At 44.1% G+C, this 23,528-nt stretch overlaps 1 protein-coding gene across 2 annotated transcripts in view; it reads left to right on the forward strand.

Moving 5' to 3' along the window:
- Window positions 1-309: 309 nt before the first annotated feature.
- The window catches only part of DGKI (diacylglycerol kinase iota), a gene marked incomplete at both ends in the record, with an annotated part of 452,324 nt that continues 429,105 nt past the window's right edge, over window positions 310-23,528 (forward strand). For both annotated transcript variants that reach the window (XM_082662462.1, XM_082662463.1), the window contains one exon: window positions 310-725. In XM_082662462.1, coding sequence (XP_082518588.1) covers window positions 310-725 — 416 coding nt within the window. The remainder of the gene's footprint in view (window positions 726-23,528) is intronic.

Raw genomic sequence — 23,528 nt, forward strand, 5'->3', positions numbered from 1 at the left:
CGGCACGCTGTCCTCCGAATTTCCCTACGGAGCTCTCCTCTCTTTCTGCCAGTGTCCGCGCGCCCCCAGCCCAGCGCCTCCTCATCACCTGCCCTCTGTTTATCTCTCCGGCGACCCGACGCCTCAGGGCAGAGTTCAGGTTCGGCCCTGGCCGGTGCCCCCGATTTAGGAAAAGGCCAGGGGGGCGGGAGGGCGCGGGTTTGCAGCGGGGAGGGAGGGGCAGGCGGAGGGAGGTGGCCTCTGATTGGTCGGGGAGGGGGAGTGGAGGCACGGAGTTTCCCACAATGCCCCGGTGCGGGGCCGCCGCGGATGGATGCTGCGGGAAGGGGCTGCCATTTGCCGCCCCTGCCAGCGGCGCGCAGACCTGTTCGCTCTCCGGCGGTGGCGGCCGCCGTCAGCGCTGTTCGTCTGTCCGGCTTCTGCAGCGGCGCCGCCTCGGCTCCCTCCGCGGCCGCCGGAGCGGTCGCCATGAACCCCAGCTCCTCGGCGGCAGAGGAGAAGGGGGCAACGGGCGGCAGCAGCAGCAGCGGAAGCGGCGCCGGGAGCTGCTGCCTGGGCGCCGAGGGCGGTGCGGACCCGAGGGGCGCGGGGGCAGCGGCGGCGGCAGCGGCGGCGGCTGGGGCCGCTGCCCTGGAAGAGCCCGGGGCCGCCGGCCCGAAAGAGAAGGACGAGGCGCTGGAGGAGAAGCTGCGGAACTTAACTTTCCGGAAGCAGGTCTCTTACAGGTAGGAACGCGAGCCCGGCAGCCGGGAGGCAGGTGCCGCCGCGGGGTGCGAGACCCTCTCTGCGCCCCCGAAAGGCGCTTCCTCGGACTTGGGGGCACCTGGCGCCCTCTCTCTCTGCCTCCCTCCCTCTCTCTCTTTCCTTCTCCCTCCCCCTTCTGGGCTATGTGTTCACTTCTCATCCCATCCTTCTGGGCTGGAGGGAAGCTACGTGCGCCAGGTTTCCCCCCTGGAACTGGAGAGAAGACTGAGTCCCTGAGGTCAGAACAACAACAGTAAAAATGCGTGTGTGTGTGTGTGTGTGGGAGCGGGGTGCATACACACATATGCCAGGTTTTCTTGAGAGAAGTCCTCAAAGTTGTCCCTACGCCGGGGTCATCTTCAACCACTCCCCCTACCTTGCCGATTTTACTGGGTGAACCTTTGGCACTAACTTGATACTTGAGATCACGGACAGGCAGAAAAGAACAGCGTTCTATCCTGAAGAGAAATCCTTATGGAAGTTGAACCTGCATTGAAATATCCCATTAAGGAAGAGTCATTGTGAATCTGTGTCTGTAGATACGCAACTGGTTCCGGAGGGTCACACGTACACGTGGTCTTTCCCTCTCTCCTGGGTGTGCCCAGAAGGACGACTTGGGAAGCCTGCTGGCGAGCAAGGGATGGGGGAGAGAATGGGGCCGTGCTTGCCCCTAGGATGGGTGTATTTACAAGACAAGGACAGTGTGGGGTAAATGGCCACCGAATGATGCCAAAAGACTACCCCAAATTGTGTCAGGATTCACGAATGAGAAATGAGGATCCAGTAGGTTCTCTCCTCCCCCCTGCCCCCCACCTTAAGGCAAGAATAAAGGTATTGATAGATTTGGAGAGTTTTGGAGACCCTTACTGCTTGTTAATTTTAAAAGTTGAGGTGATAAACAAGCATAGAATTACAAAGATGTGCACTTCCTTGGCCCTGGAGTATTTCTTGAAAAGGGGTCAGTAAAAGCATCTTTGTGACCCTCCTCATTTTAAGTTAGCAGTCCTTTCCAGAAGTGCTTATAAAGTTTTAAGCCTGTCACACCATGTGGTGTTATGTAAGCAAAAGCAGATGACAGCGGTGTGTGGGTTTGTGAGGGTGTGTGTTGTATTTCTGGGAGCATGTGTGTGAATCACCGGGATCCCCGTTGGCATTGCCTGGACTGGAGGCCCCGGTCACTAGGGCATGTGCTCTGTGTCTCAGTGTTGGCGCCTGACGACTCCGAAACGGCCTTCCTGGGGAGGGTGTTGCGCCCTCATCCCCCATGTGCGTTTTGTTCACTGTGCATTGAGGGAGTTTCCCACCTGACTTGCTCTTTTAGTTACTCATGTAGATCAGGATGAAATGGATCTTTCTCTTTATATTTTTGGTTTCTAAAAATAGACACGTGGTGGAGAGTGAGGTAGCTCTAGGGAGGTATGCTAGGACACAGGCAGTTCTACTTCTAAGCTATGATGGCCTGTCTGGCCCTTAGGGGACCAGGGGCTACATTCAGCCTAATTTAGGAACTGCAAGTTGGAAGGGACGGTTGATAATGCAGAGCACATTGTGGGTCTGGGCTCCTGGGCCCAGAATCGTTCCTGTGTCGTTGGTATGCATCATCGTGACACCTCACTGGGTAGGGCTACTAAGCCAGAGTTTGCAAGGGAAATCATTTCAGCTCGCTTCTTGGCAGGGGTCATTCCCTGAGCCTCTCTCTTGGAAATGAGTGCTCTGTGAGGCCATGGCTTTCTGGGTTGCATGCTCACACATGCATGTGTAAGGGTGTGCACACGCAAACATAGACATCGACCCAGAGACGCGGTGTTTTTCTAGCAAAAGGATAACACCGCATCTGCCTTACAATCACAGAGGTGGATCCCACTTTGTGCACATCATTTCCTTTTAAATAAAGCTTTACAGTCCCCAATTCAGGAAGGCTCCTGCAACAGCATCACCTCAGGTGGCTGGTTAAAAATGCCCACCACCCCCCACTTACAAAATCAAGCTCTCTGTGGGTAGGAATTTTTAACAGTCTCCTCAGGCAATGCATAAGCACACTAATATCTGAGGATTGCTGCTCTGCTCCTTGTTTCCAAAGGCTGAACAATTGATCTTTGAACTCATAAGCCATGCCCAGCCAAACAAGGCCAGGCAGTCCCAAAGTCAGAGAAAAGACAGCAGAAGGTAGGCATTTCATCTGGCACGTGTTTGTCCTGGGTAACCTGGAGAGTGTCTCCATTTTGATGATGATGATGATTTTTTTAGAGTCATGGTGAATGGCCTACCCATTCACCAGGGCAGCCATTTATGTTGGACTCTGTTGTAGCTGGGCCCGGCCATTTCGCTGGTGGGTTAAGGAATGGTCTGAAAGAAAAGAGCAGCTTTGGCTGGAGCTGGGCATTGGCTTCTCAGTGAGGACCACATCCCCTCACTTCTGGGGGGCACCTGAGGATGGCTTCTGGTGGAAGTTGATGGAGAGGGGTCAGGAAGACCTCACAGAATGGAATCTAAGTGAAGGGGTTGAGTTAGGGTGTGAAGTATGGCTGCTGTGTAAGGGGGATCATTTGAGGTGGGGAAGAAGAGATCTGCAGGTGGTCAAAAAAATCTTTTGAAGAACATGGGTATTTGCGGAATGACACTTGACAGGAGAGAAGAAGGGGGCTGGGGGAGATGGTGTGCGTGTGCGTGTGTGTGTGGGGGTCTCATCTGCTCCTTCTGTTGCTAAGGAACATATAAGCTAGGGTTTAAAAATAAATGAGGAGTGGGTGGGCATATGCAATGACTCCTGTCTTTTTAGGAACCAGAGCCCTTTACAGAAAACCTTTAAATAACCATTTCTGGAGGCAGATTATTCATTTTGCTCGACTTTTACTTTGTTAAGTAAAATAAACTCCTTTATATACCCCTCGATTTCCCCTCATTATCTTCTCTTTCTTTTTTGGGGAACCATTTTCCTCATGAGAATATTTCCTTTATTTCAGGTTCTGCTCCCCTAGAGCAAATAGTCTCCGTAGATTGTAAAGCTGAAGGTTTTAGAAGGCAGTGCAAGTGAGCTGGTACTTTTCTCTTAAAATTACTACTTCCTTTTTCTTTGCAAATTATGGTGCTGCAACAGATACATATGTGCCGATGACTATGTAATGTGTAGGAACTGTTTTTTTTTAACCACTGTAAGAATTCCCATTAAAGTCAGTAAAATTTCAAAAAAATCATTTAGAAACATGCAGGGGAGGGGAAGGAGAAGGTAGCTGATGTTCACTGTCTTCTGTGTACAGGCACTGCGCTAAGTATTCTTGCATGTTATATCTTATTTACTATTCAGTGACAGTTTTATGACGTGATTATGGTTATTTCCATTTTATAAATAAATGGACCTGAGGCTTAGACCTTGGGTAAGAGGCAGCTTTAAACCCAGATCTGACTCTAAATGACATTCTCTTTACACACCATCATGCTTCCCTAACCATTCACTTCTGGCTCCAACTCTTCCCTTGGGTATCTGTTTGCATGGGTGTGTGCAGCGTAAGCTGTTCTTTGATCTCTTCTGTAATATATCACAGGTCATTATTTATTATCTCTTGTATACTTTTTTCTTTGGACCGTGTCCCTTTGGCCATATAATTTTAAGTAACTCCTCTACTCTTTCTGAGATAGAAATGAATATAAATTCATGATCACCAGAAAATATATTGCTTTTGCTTCTGAGAACAAAACCACCTGCATGACACCTGCCATCTCTGTGAAGATACCCAGGTTAGAATTTTATACGCCTTTTAATAAAAACTACACAGGAGTTGTGTAGGTGAACCTAGATCCAGGGAAGAGCTGGCCTGTCTGTACCTCTTTGAGCAGAACAGAATAAATGTTGAAGTGTGATTTTGTTTGTAAGGAGGACTGGACAGTTACCATTACTTATGAGTTAGTAATGCCTGTGCTTCAGTTTCTCTACTTATAAACCAGGATGGTAATACCAGACCTTCCTGAAAGGGAGTTTTTGGTATGAGATAAAAGTAGCAGCAAGGAGCCTTTACTTCTTAGATTACGCTGCAAGCTAAAAAAGGGTCTATCACTCTTTACAGGTTGATAAGAACAAAGTATTTCCATTTTGAGTATTATCCTGCAACACAAGATTGTGATTTTTAGGAAAGACTATTGGAATGTTGAAAGCCAAGTAGGAGAGCATGGACATTGTTCTTCCTTGTATGAGAATCAATATTGTATGGGGGGAAGTTTTCTTTTCCTGAATATCAGTATGAAGCATCCTCCTTTGTAAATACTTTTATTTTATTTTTGAATTTTTTTGTCTGCTCTTTACACATTTGTTTGATATCTAGAGACTTCAGGATCAGATTAAAACCTTTGTTCTAGATTCTCTACCTACTGCCCCTGGACTAGAGTTTCCTCTCTGTGAATGGGAGTTGAGTTGAGGAAAGAAGACAGGTTCTCTTGTCCAAGCCTGCCTGGAATAGTGCTTCTGGAAGACAGAGCTGCGGGCTGGAAATGAGAAGTGCTGGTGGTCACCCGCTCCCTGGGTGAAACCATATCCCTGGATGGGGAGCAAGGTGGAAAGGCAGCCCTGCCTTCTTGGTGGCATGTGCCTGGAGAAGACCTTCCTTCACACTGAGCTGGGGAAAGGAGGTTTTTAAAAATTTGGCTTTTGGAGGTGTCAGCGCAGCCATTTCTTACTAGGCACTCTGATCTAAAGTGCTGGGTGTGAGGCCTCAGCATGAAGCACCTTGTGAACAAGTGAAACTAGACAAAGCACAAAGGAAAAGAAAAAAAAAAGCAAGCTGCAAACCCTCTGAAACAAATGCCTCTGCACCTCTAGCTCTTGTGGAGGTTGGCATCTTCACTGGAGTCTCCTATTGAAGGGGGACCTTCAAGATGGCGGAGGAGTAAGACACGGAGGTCGCTTTCCTACCCACAGATACATCAGAAATACATCTACATGCGGAACAGCTCCTACAGAACAGCTACTGAACATTGGCAGAAGACCTCAGACTTCCCAAAAGGCAAGAAAATCCCCACATACCTGGCCATGTGGCTGATAGGGTCTTGGTGCTCCAGCTGGGTGTCAGGCCTGAGCCTCTGAGGTGGGAGAGCTGAGTTCAGGACACTGGTCCACCAGAGACCTCCTGGCCCCACACAATATCAGTTGGCGAGAGCTCTCCCAGAGATCTCTGTCTCAACGCTAACACCCAGCTCCGCCCAATGGCCAGCAAGCTCCAGTGCTGGATGGCCCGTGCCAAACAACGAGCAAGACAGAACACAACTCCACCCATTAGCAAAGAGGCTGCCTAAAATCATACTAAGTTCACAGACACCCCAAAACACACCACCGGATGTGGCACTGTCCACCAGAAAGACAACATCCAGCCCCACCCACCAGAACACAGGCACCAGTCCCCTCCACCAGGAAGCCTACACAAGCCACTGAACCAACCTTACCCACTGGGGTCAGACACCAAAAACAATGGGAACTACGAATCTGCAGCCTGTGAAAAGGAGATTCCAAACACAGTAAGTTAAACAAAATGAGAGGGCAAAGAAATATGCAGCAGATGAAAGAGCAAGGTAAAAACCCACCAGACCAAACAAATGAAGAGGAAATAGTCAGTCTACCTGAAAAAGAATTCAGAGTAATGATAATAAAGATGATCCAAAATCTTGGAAATAGAATGGAGAAAATACAAGAAACATTTAACATGGACCTAGAAGAACTAAAGAGCAAACAAACAATGATGAACAATACAATAAATGAAATTAAAAATTCTCTAAGGGCTTCCCTGGTGGCGCAGTGGTTGAGAGTCTGCCTGCTGACGCAGGGGACATGGGTTTGTGCCCCGGTCTGGGAAGATCCCACATGCTGCGGAGCGGCTGGGCCCGTGAGCCATGGCCTCTGAGTCTGCGCGTCCGGAGCCTGTGCTCCACAATGGGAGAGGCCACAACAGTGAGAGGCCCACGTACTGAAAAAAAAAAAAATCTCTAGAAGGAATCAATAGCACAATAACTGAGGCAGAAGGACGGATAAGTGACCTGGAAGACAAAATAGTGGAAATAGTGGAAATAACTGAGGCAGAAGGACGGATAAGTGACCTGGAAGACAAAATAGTGGAAATAACTATGCAGAGCAGCATAAAGAAAAAAGAATGAAAAGTCTTGAGGACAGTCTCAGAGACCTCTGGGACAACATTAAATGTACCAACATTCGAATTATAAGGGTCCCAGAAGAAGAAGAGAAAAAGGAAGGGTCTGAGAAAATATTTGAAGAGATTATAGTTGAAAACTTCCCTAACGTGGGAAAGGAAATAGTCAATCAAGTCCAGGAAGTGCAGAGAGTCCTATACAGGATAAATCCAAGGATAAACATGCCAAGACACATATTAATCAAACTATCAAAATTAAATACAAAGAAAAAATATTAAAAGCAGCAAGGGAAAAGCAACAAATAACATACAAGGGAACCCCCATAAGGTTAACAGCTGATCTTTCAGCAGAAACTCTGCAAGCCAGAAGGGAGTGACAGGACATATTTAAAATGATGAAAGGGAAAAAACTACAACCAAGATTACTCTACCCAGCAAGGATCTCATTCAGATTTGACAGAGAAATTAAAACCTTTACAGACAAGCAAAAGTTAAGAGAGTTCAACACCACCAAATCAGCTTTATAGCAAACACTAAAGGAACTTCTCTAGGCAGGAAATACAAGAGAAGGAAAAGACCTACAAAAACAAACCCAAAACAATTAAGAAAATGGTAATATGAACATATGTATCGATAACTACCTTAAATGTAAATGGATTAAATGCTCCAACCAAAATACATAGATTGGCTGAATGGATACAAAAACAAGACCCATATATATGCTGTCTACAAGAGACTCACTTCAGACCTAGAGACACATACAGACTGAAAGTGAGGGGATGGAAAAAGATATTCCATGCAAATGGAAATCAAAAGAAAGCTGGAGTAGCAATTCTATATCAGACAAAATAGACTTTAAAATAAAGACTATTACAGGAGACAAAGAAGGACACTAAATAATGATCAAGGGATCAATCCAAGAAGGAGATATAACAATTGTAAATATTTATGCACCCAACATAGGAGCACCTCAATACATAAGGCAAATGCTAATAGCCATAAAAGGGGTAATTGACAGTAACACAATAATAGTAGGGGACTTTAACACCCCACTTTTACCAATGAACAGATCATCCAAAATGAAAGTAAGTAAGGAAATGTAAGGTTTAAATGACACATTAGACAAGATGGACTTAATTGATATTTATAGGGACATTCCATTCCAAAAACAACAGAATACACTTTCTTCTCAAGTGCTCATGGAACATTCCCCGGGATAGACCATATCTTGGGTCACAAATGAAGCCTTCGTAAATTTAAGAAATTGAAATCGTATCAAGTGTCTTTTCCGACCACAACGTTATGAGACTATATATCAATTACAGGACAAAAAAATGTAAAAAATACAAATACATAGAGGCTAAACAATACACTACTAAATAACCAACAGATCACTGAAGAAATCAAAGAGGAAATAAAAAAATACCTAGAAACAAATGACATTGAAAACACAATGACCCAAAACCTATGGGATGCAACAAAAGCACTTCTAAGAGGGAAGTTTATAGGAATACAATCCTACCTCAAGAAGCAAGAAAAATCTCAAATAACCTAACCTTACACCTAAAGCAATGAGAGAAAGAAGAAGAAGAACAACAAAAACCCCACAGTTAGCAGAAAGAAAGAAATCATAAAGATTAGATCAGAAATAAATGAGAAAGAAATGAAGGAAACGATAGCACAGATCAATAAAACTAAAAGCTGGTTCTTTGAGAAGATAAACAAAATAGATAAACCATAGCCACACTCATCAAGAAAAAAAGGGAGAAGACTCAAATCAACAGAATTAGAAATGAAAAAGGAGAAGTAACACCTGCCACTGCAGAAATACAAAGGATCTGGAGAGATTACTGTAAGCAACTGTATGCCAATAAAATGGACAACCTGGAAGAAATGGACAAATTCTTAGAAAAGCACAACCTTCCAAGACTGAACAGGAAGAAATAGAAAATATAAACAGACCAGTCACAAGCACTGAAATGGAAACTGTGTTTAAAATCTTCCAACAAACAAAAGCTCAAGACCAGATGGCTTCACAGGTGAATTCTATCAAACATTTAGAGCAGAGCTAACACCCATCCTCTCAAACTCTTCCAAAGTATAGCAGAGGGAGGAACACTCCCAAACTCATTCTACAAGGCCACCATCACCCTGATACCAAAACCAGACAAAGATGTCACAAAAAAGGAAAACGACAGACCAATATCACTGATGAACATAGATGCAAAAATCCTCAACAAAATACTAGCAAACAGAATCCAACAGCACATTAAAAGGATCATACACCATGATCAAGTGGGGTTTATCCCAGGAATGCAAGGATTCTTTAATATATACGCAAATCAATCAACATGATACATCATATTAACAAACTGAAGGGGAAAAACCATATGATGATCTCAGTAGATGCAGAAAAAGCTTTTGACAAAATTCAACACACATTTATCATAAAAACTCTCCAGAAAGGAGGCATATAGGGAACCTACCTCAACATAATAAAGGTCATATATGATAAACCCACAGCCAACATCATTCTCAGTGGTGAAAAACTGACACCAATTCCTCTAAGATCAGGAAAAAGACAGGGTTGCCCATCCTCACCACTATTATGCAACATAGTTTTGGAAGTTTTAGCCACAGCAATCAGAGAAGAATAAGAAATAAAAAGGACTCCAAATCGGAAAAGAAGAAGTAAAACTGTTGCTGTTTGCAGATGACATACTATACATAGAGAATCCTAAAGATGCTACCAGAAAACTACTAGAGCTAATCAGTGAATTTGGTAAAGTAGCAGGATACAAAATTAATGCACAGACATCTCTTGCATTCCTATGCACTAATGATGAAAAATCTGAAAGAGAAATTAAGGAAACACTCCCATTTACCATTGCAACAAAAAGAATAAAATACCTAGGAATAAATCTACCTAAGGAGACAAAAGACCTGTATGCAGAAAACTATAAGACATTGAGGAAAGAAATTAAAGATGATCAAACAGATGGAGAGATATACCATGTTCTTGGATTGGAAGCATCAACATTGTGAAAATGACTCTACTACCCCAAGCAATCTACAGATTCAGTGCAATCACTATCAAACTACCAATGGCATTTTTCACAGAACTAGAACAAAAAAATTTCACAATCTGTATGGAAACACAAAAGTCCCTGAATAGCCAAAGCAATCTTGAGAAAGAAAAACGGAGCTGGAGGAATCAGGCTCCCTGACTTCAGACTATACTACGAAGCTACAGTAATCAAGACAATATGGTACTGGCACAAAAACAGAACTATAGATCAATGGAACAGGATAGAAAGCCCAGAGATAAACCCATGCACGTATGGTCACCTTATCTTTGGTAAAGGAGGCAAGGATATAAAATGGAGAAAAGACAGTTTCTTCAATAAGTGTTGCTGGGAAAACTGGACAGGTACATGTAAAAGAATGAAATTAGAACACTTCCTAACACCATACACAAAAATAAACTCAAAATGGATTAAAGACCTAAATGTAAGGCTAGACACTATAAAACTCTTAGAGGAAAACATAGGCAGAACACTCTTTGACATAAATCACTGCAAGATCCTTTGTGACCCACCTCCTAGAGAAACGGAAATAAAAACAAAAATAAACAAATGGAACCTAATGAAACTTAAAAGCTTTTGCACAGCAAAGGAAACCATAAACAAGATGAAAAGACAACCCTCAGAATGGGAGAAAATATTTGCAGACGAAGCAAGTGACAAAGGATTAATCTCCAAAATATACAAGCAGTTCATGCAACTCAATATAAAAAAGTAAACAACCCAATCCAAAAATGGGTAGAAGACCTACATAGACATTTCTCCGTAGAAGATATACAGATTGCCAACATACCTATGAAAGCATGCTCAACATCACTAATTATTAGAGAAACGCAAATCAAAACTACAATGAGGTATCACCTCACACCAGTCAGAATGGCCATCATCAAAAAATCTACAAACAACAAATGCTGGAGAGGGTGTGGAGAAAAGGTAACCCACTTGCATTGTTGGTGGGAATGTAAATTGATACAGCCACTATGGAGAACAGTATGGAGGTTCCTTAAAAAACTAAAAATAGAACTACCATATGACCCAGCAATCCCACTACTGGGCATATACCCTGAGAAAACCATAATTCAAAAAGAGTCATGTACCAAAATGTTCACTGCAGCTCTATTTACAATAGCCAGGAGATGGAAACAACCTAAGTGTCCATCATCTGATGAATGGATAAAGAAGATGTGGCACATATATACAATGGAATATTACTCAGACATAAAAAGAAATGAAATTGAGTTATCTGTAGTGAAGTGGATGGACCTAGAGTCTGTCATACAGAGTGAAGTAAGTCAGAAAGAGAAAAACAAATACTGTATGCTAACACATATGAATGGAATCTAAAAGAAAGAAATGGTTCTGATGAACCTAGGGGCAGGACAGGAATAAAGATGCAGACGTAGAGAATGGACTTGAGGACACGGGGAGGGGGAAGGCTAAGCTGGGACAAAGTGAGAGAGTGGCATGGACATATATACACCACCAAATGTAAAATAGATAACTAATGAGAAGCAGCCACATAGCACAGGGAGATCAGCTCGGTGCTTTGTGACCACCTAGAGGGGTGGGATAGGGAGGGTGGGAGGGAGACTCAAGAGGGAGGGGATATGGGGATATATGTATACGTATAGCTGATTCACTTTGTTATAAAGCAGAAACTAACACACCATTGTAAAGCAATTATACTCCAATAAAGATGTTAAAAAAAAAAACCCAAAACTTGGTTCCAGTTTACTGTTTCCTTCTTCAGTAATTACTTAGGACTTGGCTAAGTGTACACTTCCTCCATCAAGACACACCCCAGGCAAGATTGCACTCGAACTTCTGTCCAGAGTCCTTAATCTGCTCTAATTGATCTTTTAGAGGCTCGGTTTTCACATGGGAGAGTGACAGCACTGTGTTCTGTGGCCTCAAGGGATGATGAAGGTGATGGGAGCTTTGTTGGTGTTCATTTCTGCTGTGGCAACAGCAGCATTGCCTCATAGGGTCAGATTCAGTTAGACTAGAACTAGCTCTTTGGAACTCAACTCTCTTATCTGAGAAAATGAGGACTCCTAGTGAGGACCCAGGCTAGCTGCACCTTCCAGGCTTTTCTGGACTGGGATCTGGGATACACATTCCTTACCCAACCTTGAGGTGTCCTTGAAGTGGGTTCAGAAGCCCTCACTCTGAGACTGGAAACATGTGGCAGGACCGTTGCCTACATGTTGGGCTGTGACATTTGCTTTCTTATGCAGTGTTATATTGGTAACATTGATCCTAATTATTTTTTCTGAGACCCTATAACTGTCATTTTAGGACAGTAGTTACTGCATTAATGGTGGTATATGAATGGATAGCTCGGGGAAGAAGGTAAGGAGTAAAGCAAAATCTACGCTGTGGGCTTCCCTGGTGGCGCAGTGGTTGAGAGTCCGCCTGCCGATGCAGGGGACATGGGTTCGTGCCCCGGTCCGGGAGGATCCCACATGCCGCGGAGCGGCTGGGCCTGTGAGCCATGACCGCTGAGCCTGTGCTCCGCAACGGGTGAGGCCACAACAGTGAGAGGCCCGTGTACCGCAAAAAAAAGAAAGAAAATCTAAGTTGTTAGGCTTTTTATGTTTCTTTGAAGTTGAATTTGCTTGAAATCACTATAAAAATGGGCAAATTTCAAATGGTTGGATGTGGTTGGAATTGTTTGAACTGGCTGGAATGTTGGGCCTGTTACAAGGCATAACAAACCCTTGCAATATAGAAGATTAAAGAAAGAAAAACGCCAAGTTAGGTCTGTTTGCCCATAACGCTCCCATAACTCATCCCTGGCTTGTTCATCCGGCAAACTCCTCTTTAGGCTTGAACTCAAAAGGGTCCACTTTTTGTGGTAGGTGGTTGGTCCTCTCCTGTCCTCACATGATGCTTTTAAACAGCTGTGTTAGGACTGAATTGTAATTTTATCTCCTGGGAATTAGACTAGGATTTGAACCTGGCACGTTCTAGCGGATCTTGGGAATGTTATGTCACCCCTTTGAGGCTCACGTGGTAATAGTAATACCTCTCTTAGAGGTTTGTTAGAATTAAATGAGTTACTTTAGGTAGAGAACTCGGCACAGTGCCTTGCACAGGGTTAACTTTAAATGTCGTATGCTTCCCTGCTAAGTTGTTAGCTCCTTGGAGGACAAAAATTGCACCTTATCATTTGAATCTCTGAATCCTGTTCTTATTGCTCAGTAGGTGTTGGATAAATATTTATTGAATGAATGAATTAAATTGCCTTCTTTAAATAAACTACTATGTTATGCGTTCCCTGTCCATCTCAGCTGTGATTTTTCCTTTTTACTCAGAGAAAGGTCTGCCTTTCTCTCATTTACACTTTGTCCAGCGGCCCAGGACTGTTTCTGTTTACAACTTCCTGTGTGAGTACCTGTGCCAGCCATCTGGCCAGCTATTGGAGGCTGGAGACGGGTGGCAGCATCTCTTGCTTAACCAGCTGTTTGCAGCTTGTCAAAGAAAAGGCCTTAATTTGCCTTCTGAGTAGCACTAATTAGCTCTCCAGCTCTCTGTCTGTCTCATCCCTTTCCAAGGGGCATCATTGATTTTCTCCTCAGGGAATGTTCTGTTGACTTGTCCTTCTGTGAGTAGAACTTAGAACGTGCAGAAAGATGGCTGCCCTATGTTCCCGGAATCCGCCCTGACCGTGGTCCAGCCACGCAGAGGTTACCCCCGTGACCTCCGTTCCGTATTGTTACTTCACTCATTCTCTCCTTCCGACTCACCTGACTGACTGCTGTGGAAAAGCTATTTTAGGAAGAATTCCTCAGTCAACTTCGTGACTCTAAACTAAACCTTTGTTTTGTTTTTAACTTGTTTAATAACGAAGTCTTTGAAAATGTGCCAGCTACTTTTTATTCACGTAACACATAAAGCCCCTGAAGAATGGCTGATGGGTTTCCTGACATCCGTAGGGTTCAGAGAGGTGGCATGAGCACTGTTTGGGTAATTTTAGAAAAAAATCAACCCATCAGGGCTGTGTGTATTGGCTGAGGGAGGGAGCTGTGGTTGGGTAGAGGTGGGAAGAAGGCTCTTTGCAGATTAATTTGAATGTTTTTTCCTTCCAGCCCTGAGGTTTTGTGAGCCTTTGAAATGGAGCAACTACTGTTTTTGAAAGGCAGCGGCTTTCAGAGGGGGACTTGGAGAGTTCTGGGGCCTAACGTCCATGGGTTTTGCTCAAGTGGAGAATGGCCTTCAGATTTTCAGACTCATAAATAAGGAACCAATTCTAAGTTAAGCTATAATAGTAACGGTCTGGCTTTTGTTGGATGGAGGGGGAAACATTCAAAGCTTAAAACAGTAATAATTAAACCACAATCAATCTTACCGTTCTTACTCTTCAATTCTATGAGAGGCAGAGTAGAGTAGTGGCTAAGAACCCCGGTTCTGGAGCCCTACCTCTTGGGTTCAGTTCTCCACCTCTGCCGGCTGTGGGACCATGGGCAAGTTACTTAACGCCTCTATGCCGTAGTTTCCCTGTCTAACGGTAATGACCATAGTACCTACCTTGTATGATTGTTTGAAGGTTGACACTGATAGTGCTCCCTGTCACAAAGTAAGTGCTGTGAGTGTGTTTGTTAGGGTGGTATCATCCGTACTTAAGCCCAGTTAAGGAGCAGATTTCGTTTTTTTATTCTTTCTTTTTTCCTTTTTTATACATTTATTTATTTATTTATTATTTTTGACTGTGTCGGGTCTTCGTTGCTGTGCGCAGGCTTTCTCTGGTCGCGGTGAGCGGGGGCTACTCTTCATTGCGGTGCACAGGCTTCTCATTGTGGTGGCTTCTCTTGTTGTGGAGCACGGGCTCTAGGGGCATGGACTTCAGTAGTTGTGGCATGTGGGCTCGGTAGTTGTGGCTCACAGGCTTAGCTCTTCCGTGGCATGTGGGGTCGTCCCAGATCAGGGCTCGACCCCGTGTCTCCTGCACTGGCAGGTGGATTCTTAACCACTGCGCCACCAGAAAACTCCCCGTTTTTTTAATCTTCAAAATATTGAACATTCATCAAATGTCGGTAGCTAGTGATACAGTTATTCAGATTATATGAAAATGAGATAGATATACACTTAGGAAATTTAATTTACAGGCTTGGCATTCATTAAGGTATAGAATATGTACTTTTCCTTTCACGGTTTATTAAAAACTAGTTCACTCGTACTAGAGGATGTGAAGAGGAGAAAGCTCCTCCCGGGTGCTCTGGAAATCGGATCAGGCAGAAGGCCAAGGTCGCAGAAGACAGGCGCAGTGAGCAGAGGAATCAGGGAGCAGCAGCCCACAGCCCAGCTGGTCGGCTGGGAGCAGGAAGCCAGACGTGGAAGGCTGGGGAACGAGGGTCTCAGAGCTTCCCAGTGTCAGGAATAGACAAGTAGATAAAGCCAGAGGTACTAGAAATAGAGTTGTCACCAGGGACCCCAGGAAAGAGGTTATTAGTCTTCTGGCCTGGCTGGATGATGTCTTCTTTGTATGTGCAGACAATGGCTGGCTGCAGTGTCCCGGCAATCAGAGAAAAAAGCTCCCAGATGCTACCTGTCCTGGATTATTTCAGAAATGGAAGGCTCAGCTTCTGGGGTGTGCTATCGGTTATCTCAGCCAGACCAAACAACATATTTTATTTTTTTTAATTTTAGAAGATTATTCAATATTTGTTGAGCAAATAAAACTGGCTCAGGACTGTGAAGTAAGCATTGAGGAAGTGAATCCATTTTTTTTCTTCAAAAGGCAAAGATGGGGCAGTTTGGTTGCTTTTGTGTATCATGTAGATCTTCGGGAAATAGCCAGAAAAAAGACTTCTTGCAAGGTCCAAAGAGCATTTTAAAATGTGTCATTGCTTTGTACATAAGATGTCAAAATTCTACGGAAAAATTAATTTTTGTTTTAAAAACACTTGAAAGCAATTTATTTAAAGATTTTTAAAAAAGGAGCTTTACAGAAGCTTAACTGGAAGCAGTTGGAAAGGTTCCGTGTATCACTTGGAGACAAACTTCTGGAAAATTCTTCAAATTGAAAGGACTTTGTTCTTATCATTGTACTATGTACATGACAGGGTTTCAGGCAATCTCTCAGACAGAGAGCACTTCCTTTAGAGGTTTTTAAGAAGACAGCCTGATTTAAAACAGTTTCTTCCTTTTAAATTGGCCCCCTCTCAATCAGTAAGCTGTAGTGTATTTTTGTTTCTCTCCAGTGGAAGCACCGTCTTCAGCACCTGAAGTTAGACAGGAAGCAGAAGAACCTTGAACCCCAAAAGCTGCAGAGCATGGTCTTCCTGGGCAGAGTGAACACCCATGGGGCCACCTACCTTCCCAATGCACCCTGCCTTTCCTCCCAATGACCAAAAAGCAGCAGACATCACTGTTCTCATCCTTCCCAGTAGCCACTGGTAGACTGTTCCCTGAGACTGCAAAGACAGCCTGTGTACTTCCAGAGTTCTTTTGCAGTGCAGCTAAGAGAAGGAAAAAGCTTTTCTTGCTTCAAATTGGACTGCAAGTGTTAATTTACTTACCTACCTACTTGTGTGAATATTAATTAGTACAAGTTACTGATTTTATGAAATGCTTAATCTGTGTCGAGAGCTGTTAAACATTTTATATATAGTATTTCATTTAACCCTCAATTGAGTAGGAACTATTATTATTTCCATTTTACAGATAAGGACATTAGGGCTTAGACTTTAAGCAACTTGCCTGAGGTCACAAAGCCAGTTAAATGGCAGAGTTTAGATCTATGCCCATATTTGCTTATTGCCTCCCTAATACAGTTTTTCACTTTGGTTCTTCTTCACCCTTTTCCATTTCCTGTGTGCAAATAGCCATATTTCTACCGTCTAGTAGTTTATTAGACCAAAGTCCCTTGAGAGGAGAGAGCTGTGTGTTTCATCGTAGTGGGCCCAGGCAGTCCTAACACAGGACAGAGAGAAAGGTTGATTGGCTTTACAAAGGTTGATTGGCTAAGAAAACAAGAATTCCTTCCCTGTTCAAGCATAGACTCAGCCCTGTGAATAGCTACATGCTACTGGCAATTGTAAGGAGGCCAAGACAGAGCTTTCCTTGGTGGTTCTTTTTAAAACTATATGAATTTTCCATTGTATGAATGGGGGAATAAATCCAGTTTTCTGAGGCCAGGAAATGATTTGCAGGGATTATAGCCTGGTACTCATGGATTCCAATTCCACCTCCAGTACAAGACCTTATGAGTTCTTATAATCAGAGTGGAACTTGAAGGGAGGTAGGTAATAGTTCAGTGACTTGGGGTCCAGTGAAGAAGTTAGGAACAATTTATGTGCACTTTGCGTGGCTGAAATGGCATAGTAGGTACTTTTTTTTTTTTTTTTAAATATTCTAAGAAGAGTTGAGTCTTTCTCCTTTAACTGAAGGGCCTATTCAGGCTTCAGGTACTTGGAATATAAGTTTTTCCATAACAGCATGTTTTAGAATTCATAAATATATTCGTGTGTGTAGTTATAGACACCTAGAAAGTTCCAAAGGATCATTTAAAAAACCTGAGTCATTCTTTCACATTTGAAGAAAACCTTCAGAATTTCTTAGCAAAATAAATCTCTAGTTCAAAAATAAACGTCAAAGCTATTTAAAGATTAAAACAGAAGCTTTCTATGAGCCAGTGCAGAATTATAACAAAATCTAAGGGAATTTATTTTTTTAAAGAAAACAGATTTCTTAAATTGTTAATACTGACTAAATTTAGGTACTTATAATAAAAAATGTGTTTGGTGCTTTTAGAGCTTTACCATTTATGAATTGCTTTCACATGATTGATCTAATTTTACCCTCAAAACAGGTAGAGTGGTAGAGCAGGTGTTGTTTTCATAGACCGTGTACAGTACAGGAAACAGCCACGACCACTAGGTGCCTGCCCCACGGTCACATGCCAGTGACGGGGCATTGCCAGGCTTAGTCTAGTTTTTGGATTTGAAGTCCCGCGTTCCCTTCACTTCAGTGCCCTGCCTCCTTGCACTGCTCTTTGGAAAGAGAGTTCTCAACACTTCCGTCCTGTTCATTTTGCTTACTTGAACTTCTCTCAGTTGTTCACCACGATGAACAACGTTGGAATCCACCACTGGCTGGCATACCAGGTCCATATCGCATTGACGAGGACGATGACCTAATTATCACCCTCATGATTCTGTTTACATGAAAACCGTACAGTGGCACCACCGGCATGATGCTGGATGTTTAGTACTCCTCCTACAGGGGGGAAAGGAAGAGAAGAGAGAGGACTCTTCAGGCTCCTCCTTTGCATTAGTTGCTAAACAGCAGCCATGTCACTGTAAAGGAGATTCGGCTCAAGGAATGACATAGGTATTCCCAGAATAGCATTTCATTTTTATAGCAACTGCACTTCGTGTCTCCATATAGCATATGCTCCTGTGGCTCAGTGATTTTAGGAGAAGAAACAGGTGCCTCGACACATTTGTTGAATATATGGAGAAAATTCAATGTAGCTGATCACCTAATAGCCACACTCCCACGTTCTGTGACTAAGAGTGGGCAGCAGTTTTCAGGATTTGGAAGCGCTGCCGAACAGGTATGTTTTTTGAGGCCGTGTCTGACGTGAACCGGTAACATCTTGATGGAATACTCCGGCTAGTTGTGAATTCTGTTTTTTGAAGTAATATGTGGCATAACGCGAAATTCGCTTGCAGCCAAGGAGTCGGATTGTGGCCAAGATTGCACTGTATTGAGATTTCGCAGGCGACTCAAGGCTCTTACAATGAAGACAAAAGTCAAATGATAGGTTTTCGTTGCTTTAAACTCTTCAGTATTTTCTAAATTTTCCACAGTCGCCGTGTATTCCATTTGTAATAAGAATAAATGTTTTTAATAAAAACATAAAAAATGAAGACAAAAGAAAGTACTGTATAAGGCTAGCACAAGTCATGGAGTTTAACAGGAAGAAGGGTCGGGGTATTAGAGGGAAATATGTATTTAATGTCCCTATAAGTGTGTGTGTAAAAGGGGAGATGTCAGAGTACAAAGCTGGCAGGTGATCTGTTTTTTTTTAGTTGCACTGTCATTAATTTTTTTTTTTTTTTTTTTTTTTTGCGGTACACGGGCCTCTCACTGTTGTGGCCTCTCCCGTTGCGGAGCACAGGCTCCGGATGCGCAGGCTCAGCGGCCATGGCTCACGGGTGCAGCTGCTCCGCGGCATGTGGGATCTTCCCGGACCGGGGCACGAACCCATGTCCCCTGCATCGGCAGGCGGACTCTCAACCACTGCGCCACCAGGGAAGCCCTGTCATTAATTTTGAAGGCTGCATGATCCACGTGTGGGAGCTCAGGGTCCTGCCTTTCCAGGCGTTTCCGCCATCTCTGTTCTAACTTAGACAGACTGTGGTGAAACTTGTATGTATCTAGACAAGTATCTTGTCTCCAGAGAGCAAACTTTGTTGTTTTCTAAGAGTGCACTGCACACCATCACCCCTTAGTCCCTCTCTCCAGGCCATTTGGGAGAAAATACCTCTTTCCGGGAGCAGATGGGATGCTTGGAAACTGGTCTTTAACTTCCAGTAAATTACCCTCCCATTTATGGCAAAGTACCTCTTCCAGGAACTAAAGTCATCTTCAGAAGAAATAATACGTGGATGAGCGTTGTTCACAAATGGTGAACCGTTATTCCCACTGAGGTGTTGGGTTCTGTAGCATGGCTGTTTTCAGCATCTCTCCAGCAATTAGTGCTTCTCATATATTTCATTGTGTGCTTTTTACAATCACTCAAAACAGCTTTGGTGAAGCATCTCTGGCGTTATAGGAACCCATTATCCACATGGGAAAATCAAGTCAAGAAGGACCGGGGAGGAGAGGACTAAAATAATTGACTTCCTGGCCTGGTATGAAACCATAGAGAAGCAAGATGCTAAGTGTCTCTCAGAAAAAGCATATCTGGGAGGTGCTCAGTGGAGTACTCTCAGCATTATTAATGGTAAACCAATAATAATAACAACATTTATGAGGCCTTCCTATGTGTGCCAGGAACTGTGCTGAGTGCTTTACATATAATATTTCTGTTAATTCTTACAACAGCCTTATGAGGTAGGTGTGATTGCTGTTTAGTTTTACAGAAGAGGAAACAGGCACAGAGTAACATCTCAGGGCCTCACAGATAGCGAGCTTTGGGGCCAGGATTCGAATGCCAAAAGAACTCTCTGGCTAGTGCCCTTAAGCATTACTCTGGGCCGTACGCTCGTATAAATGTATAAATATACCCTGTTTTCCTTTTGGGAATTACCTCTACCCTGTTGTGTGCAGTCTTGTGGGACTGTACATCACGGTGCCTGGCTCTGTACCGTGGAAGGCAGTGAGGTCTTTGGGGGTTGTTGTAGGCGGCTCCTCTCACCACCCTTATTCCTCCTTAAGGCATGAGACGTGGGCTTGGACTCCGGACTCTTTTGGACTTGGCCTCTTAGAGGACTGTCAAAGGGAGTGCCAGTTTGTTCACTTCCATTAGCAATGCTATGGATTTTTCATTAGGAAATGGAAAGGGTAGGGCACTTCCTGCTGCCCTGGTTCCTGTCCTTTCCAAGCATGGATCACCAGCCTTTCTATTGAACTGTGAACCATCCAACATCTTTCCAGTGAAGTTCCTTTTTGTTTAAGTTAACCAGAGTTGGTTTCTATTTTTTGCAACTAAAAATACAAAACAAAAAAACCTGATAAAATATCTTTGCAGGGCTTCCCTGGTGGCGCAGTGGTTGAGAGTCCGCCTGCCGATGCAGGGGACACGGGTTCGTGCCCCGGTCCGGGAAGATCCCACATGCCGCGCAGCGGCTGGGCCCGTGAGCCATGGCCACTGAGCCTGCGCGTCCGGAGCCTGTGCTCCACAACGGGAGAGGCCACAACAGTGAGAGGCCTGCGTACCGCAAAAAAAAAAAAAAAAAAAATCTTTGCAAAAAAGTCCACCAGCCTCTCCTGGTGACTGTCTTCCATGCCAGGAGTTCTTCCCTACATTAGGGAGATCCTGTTGGTTAGATCTAATTGTTAGAAAGTGTTGTTATAGAAAAAACTAAAGTATTACCATTTCTTGTATATTTAGCATGAATTAGGTACTTTGTGCCTCCGTTTTTGTTGTTCTCTTATTTAATTATCCAAACTTTCTGAGTTAGTTATTTATATTATACAGACAAGAACACTGAATCTTACAGAGGGGAAACAATTTATTTCAAGTCAAAGAGGTATTAACTGGTGGAGTCGGGAGTCAGACTCATTTCTAGGCCACTCGAAGCTCACATTTTTCCCTATTATACCATGCCGTCTCCACACTGAGTCCAAAATGGACTCCTTTACTTCTTACCTACTGGTATTACAGTTTCACTTCTGGGGGATATTCAGGATAACCCTCCTCCTTTTTCTTTCTTTTAAAATTTTATTTATTTATTTATTTTTGGCTGTGTTGGGTCTTCATTACTGCGTGCAGGCTTTCTCTAGTTCCTGCGAGTGGGGGCTACTCTTCATTGTGGTGTGCGGACTTCTCATTGCGGTGGCTTCTCTTGTTGCGGAGCACGGGCTCTAGGCCCGCGGGCTTCAAGAGTTCCGCGTGTGGGCTCAATAGTTGTGGCACGCTGACTCTAGGGTGTGTGGGCTTCAGTAGTTGTGGCTCGCGGGCTCTAGAGTGCAGGCTCAGTATTTGTGGCGCATGGGCTTAGTTGCTCTGTGGCATGTAGGATCTTCCCAGACCAGGGCTCGAGCCCGTGTCCCCTGCATTGGCAGGCGGATTCTTAACCAGGGAATTCCCCTCCTCCTTTTTCTATATGATAGGTCTTCAAATATTTGAAGTCAGGTATCACATTTTTCTTTGGCCCTCTTTTCTTTGGACTAAACCATCTCCACTTTTATTCTTCACTTATCTCTTATCTAAAGGTGATTTTGAATCACCTTCCCTTTTCTGGCTACTCCTAATTTGAGAGCATACTAGTTTATCCATATATGGCCTTCTTTATAAGAACTGAGCAGTAAACTAAAAATGTGGTCTAACCAGGTCCACCACTAGCGCATATGATGTCTTTGTTAGAATTGGAAACAGATCTCAAGTCTAGGTGGACAAATGAACAAAAGTCCTCCCTCACGTCCAAGCTCTGTCAGCCCAAGAGCTAGGATTTGGCATATGGTGGGTGGCACTTAGGCTGGATTTCAATCTCCACCTGACCCTTGTCTGGATGCCCTAGTGCAAGACACCATCTGCACAAGAGTAGGTATGGCTCTGGGGGACTTAGTTCCCTTGCTGTGGCCACTGGTTGCCATGAGTATGTGGATTTGCACGGGTGCAGGCCAATTGCTGTAAAACTCATTCCAAAAGCCAAATTTCCAGGCTGCCAATTCAACAAATTACTGATGACATTTCCATAGTTTTGCTTAGTTTGCAGACATTTCACTTAAGGTTCGTCATTTCAGTTTGGCTAAATGTTTATTTGGCATGTTTTATGTTTACTTTAGACACCAAACACTTCTAGAATGTTCAAGATTCCTCCTCCTTCCCTCCCTTTATTTCTCTCTTCTTTCCTAAATAAGAAAGGGAAAGCTCTCTCTCAACTACTCTTTACTATTATCGCTATTTTTCAGACTTATGCCTGTCCTGACCTCCCCTGGGCCCTGCTGTTGGTAGAGAAATGCCTGTGGTCACCTCTTCTAAAACGGACTTAAGCTATTTGACTGAGAGGTTTGGGTGAACTTTCTTTTAGTGAGTTGACACAGAGCTGATAAAGAAATCCATCTGGGGGCTTCCCTGGTGGTGTAGTGGTTGAGAGTCCGCCTGCCAATGCAGGGGACCCGGGTTCGTGCCCCGGTCCGGGAAGATCCCACATGCCGCAGAGCGGCTGGGCCCGTGAGCCATGGCCGCTGAGCCTGCGCGTCCGGAGCCTGTGCTCCGCAATGGGAGAGGCCACAGCAGTGAGAGGCCCGCATACCGGGGAAAAAAAAAAAAAAGAAATCCATCTGTACTTTGGCTAAGCCTATATTTGGTGGTCAAGAAGATTACTTATTTTGTCCAGAGGAGAGCATTTTACGGTTCCAGGTAGGGCTGTCCAATATGGTGGACACGAGCCACATGTGCCTCTCAAGAGCAGTTAAATACAATAACTTTGAAATCCAGTTCCTCAGTCACACTCCCTCCACATTAACTGCTTAATTGCCATGGGTGCTAGTAGCCACCCTATTGAACAGCACAGGTGTAGACCATTTTCATCACTGCAGAAAGTTCTACCGAATGGTGCTGCTTTGAAGGATTAGTGTCAAGGCACTAATTTTTTTTTTTTTTTTTTTTTTTGCGGTACGCGGGCCTCTCACTGTTGTGGCCTCTCCCGTTGCGGAGCACAGGCTCCGGACGCGCAGGCTCAGCGGCCATGGCTCACGGGCCCAGCCGCTCCGCAGCATGTGGGATCTTCCCGTACCGAGGCACGAACCAGTGTCCCCTGCATCGGCAGGTGGACTCTCAACCACTGCGCCACCAGGGAAGCCCTCAAGGCACTAATTTATCAAACCTACAGAAACCTCTAGCTGGTCATCCTTAAACAACAACCTTGAATGACACAGTCCTTGAATTAAGAAG

The sequence above is a fragment of the Grampus griseus genome (genome assembly GCF_964374135.1).
Source record: "Grampus griseus genome assembly, chromosome: 9".
In the NCBI taxonomy this organism is placed as follows: Eukaryota; Metazoa; Chordata; class Mammalia; order Artiodactyla; family Delphinidae; genus Grampus; species Grampus griseus.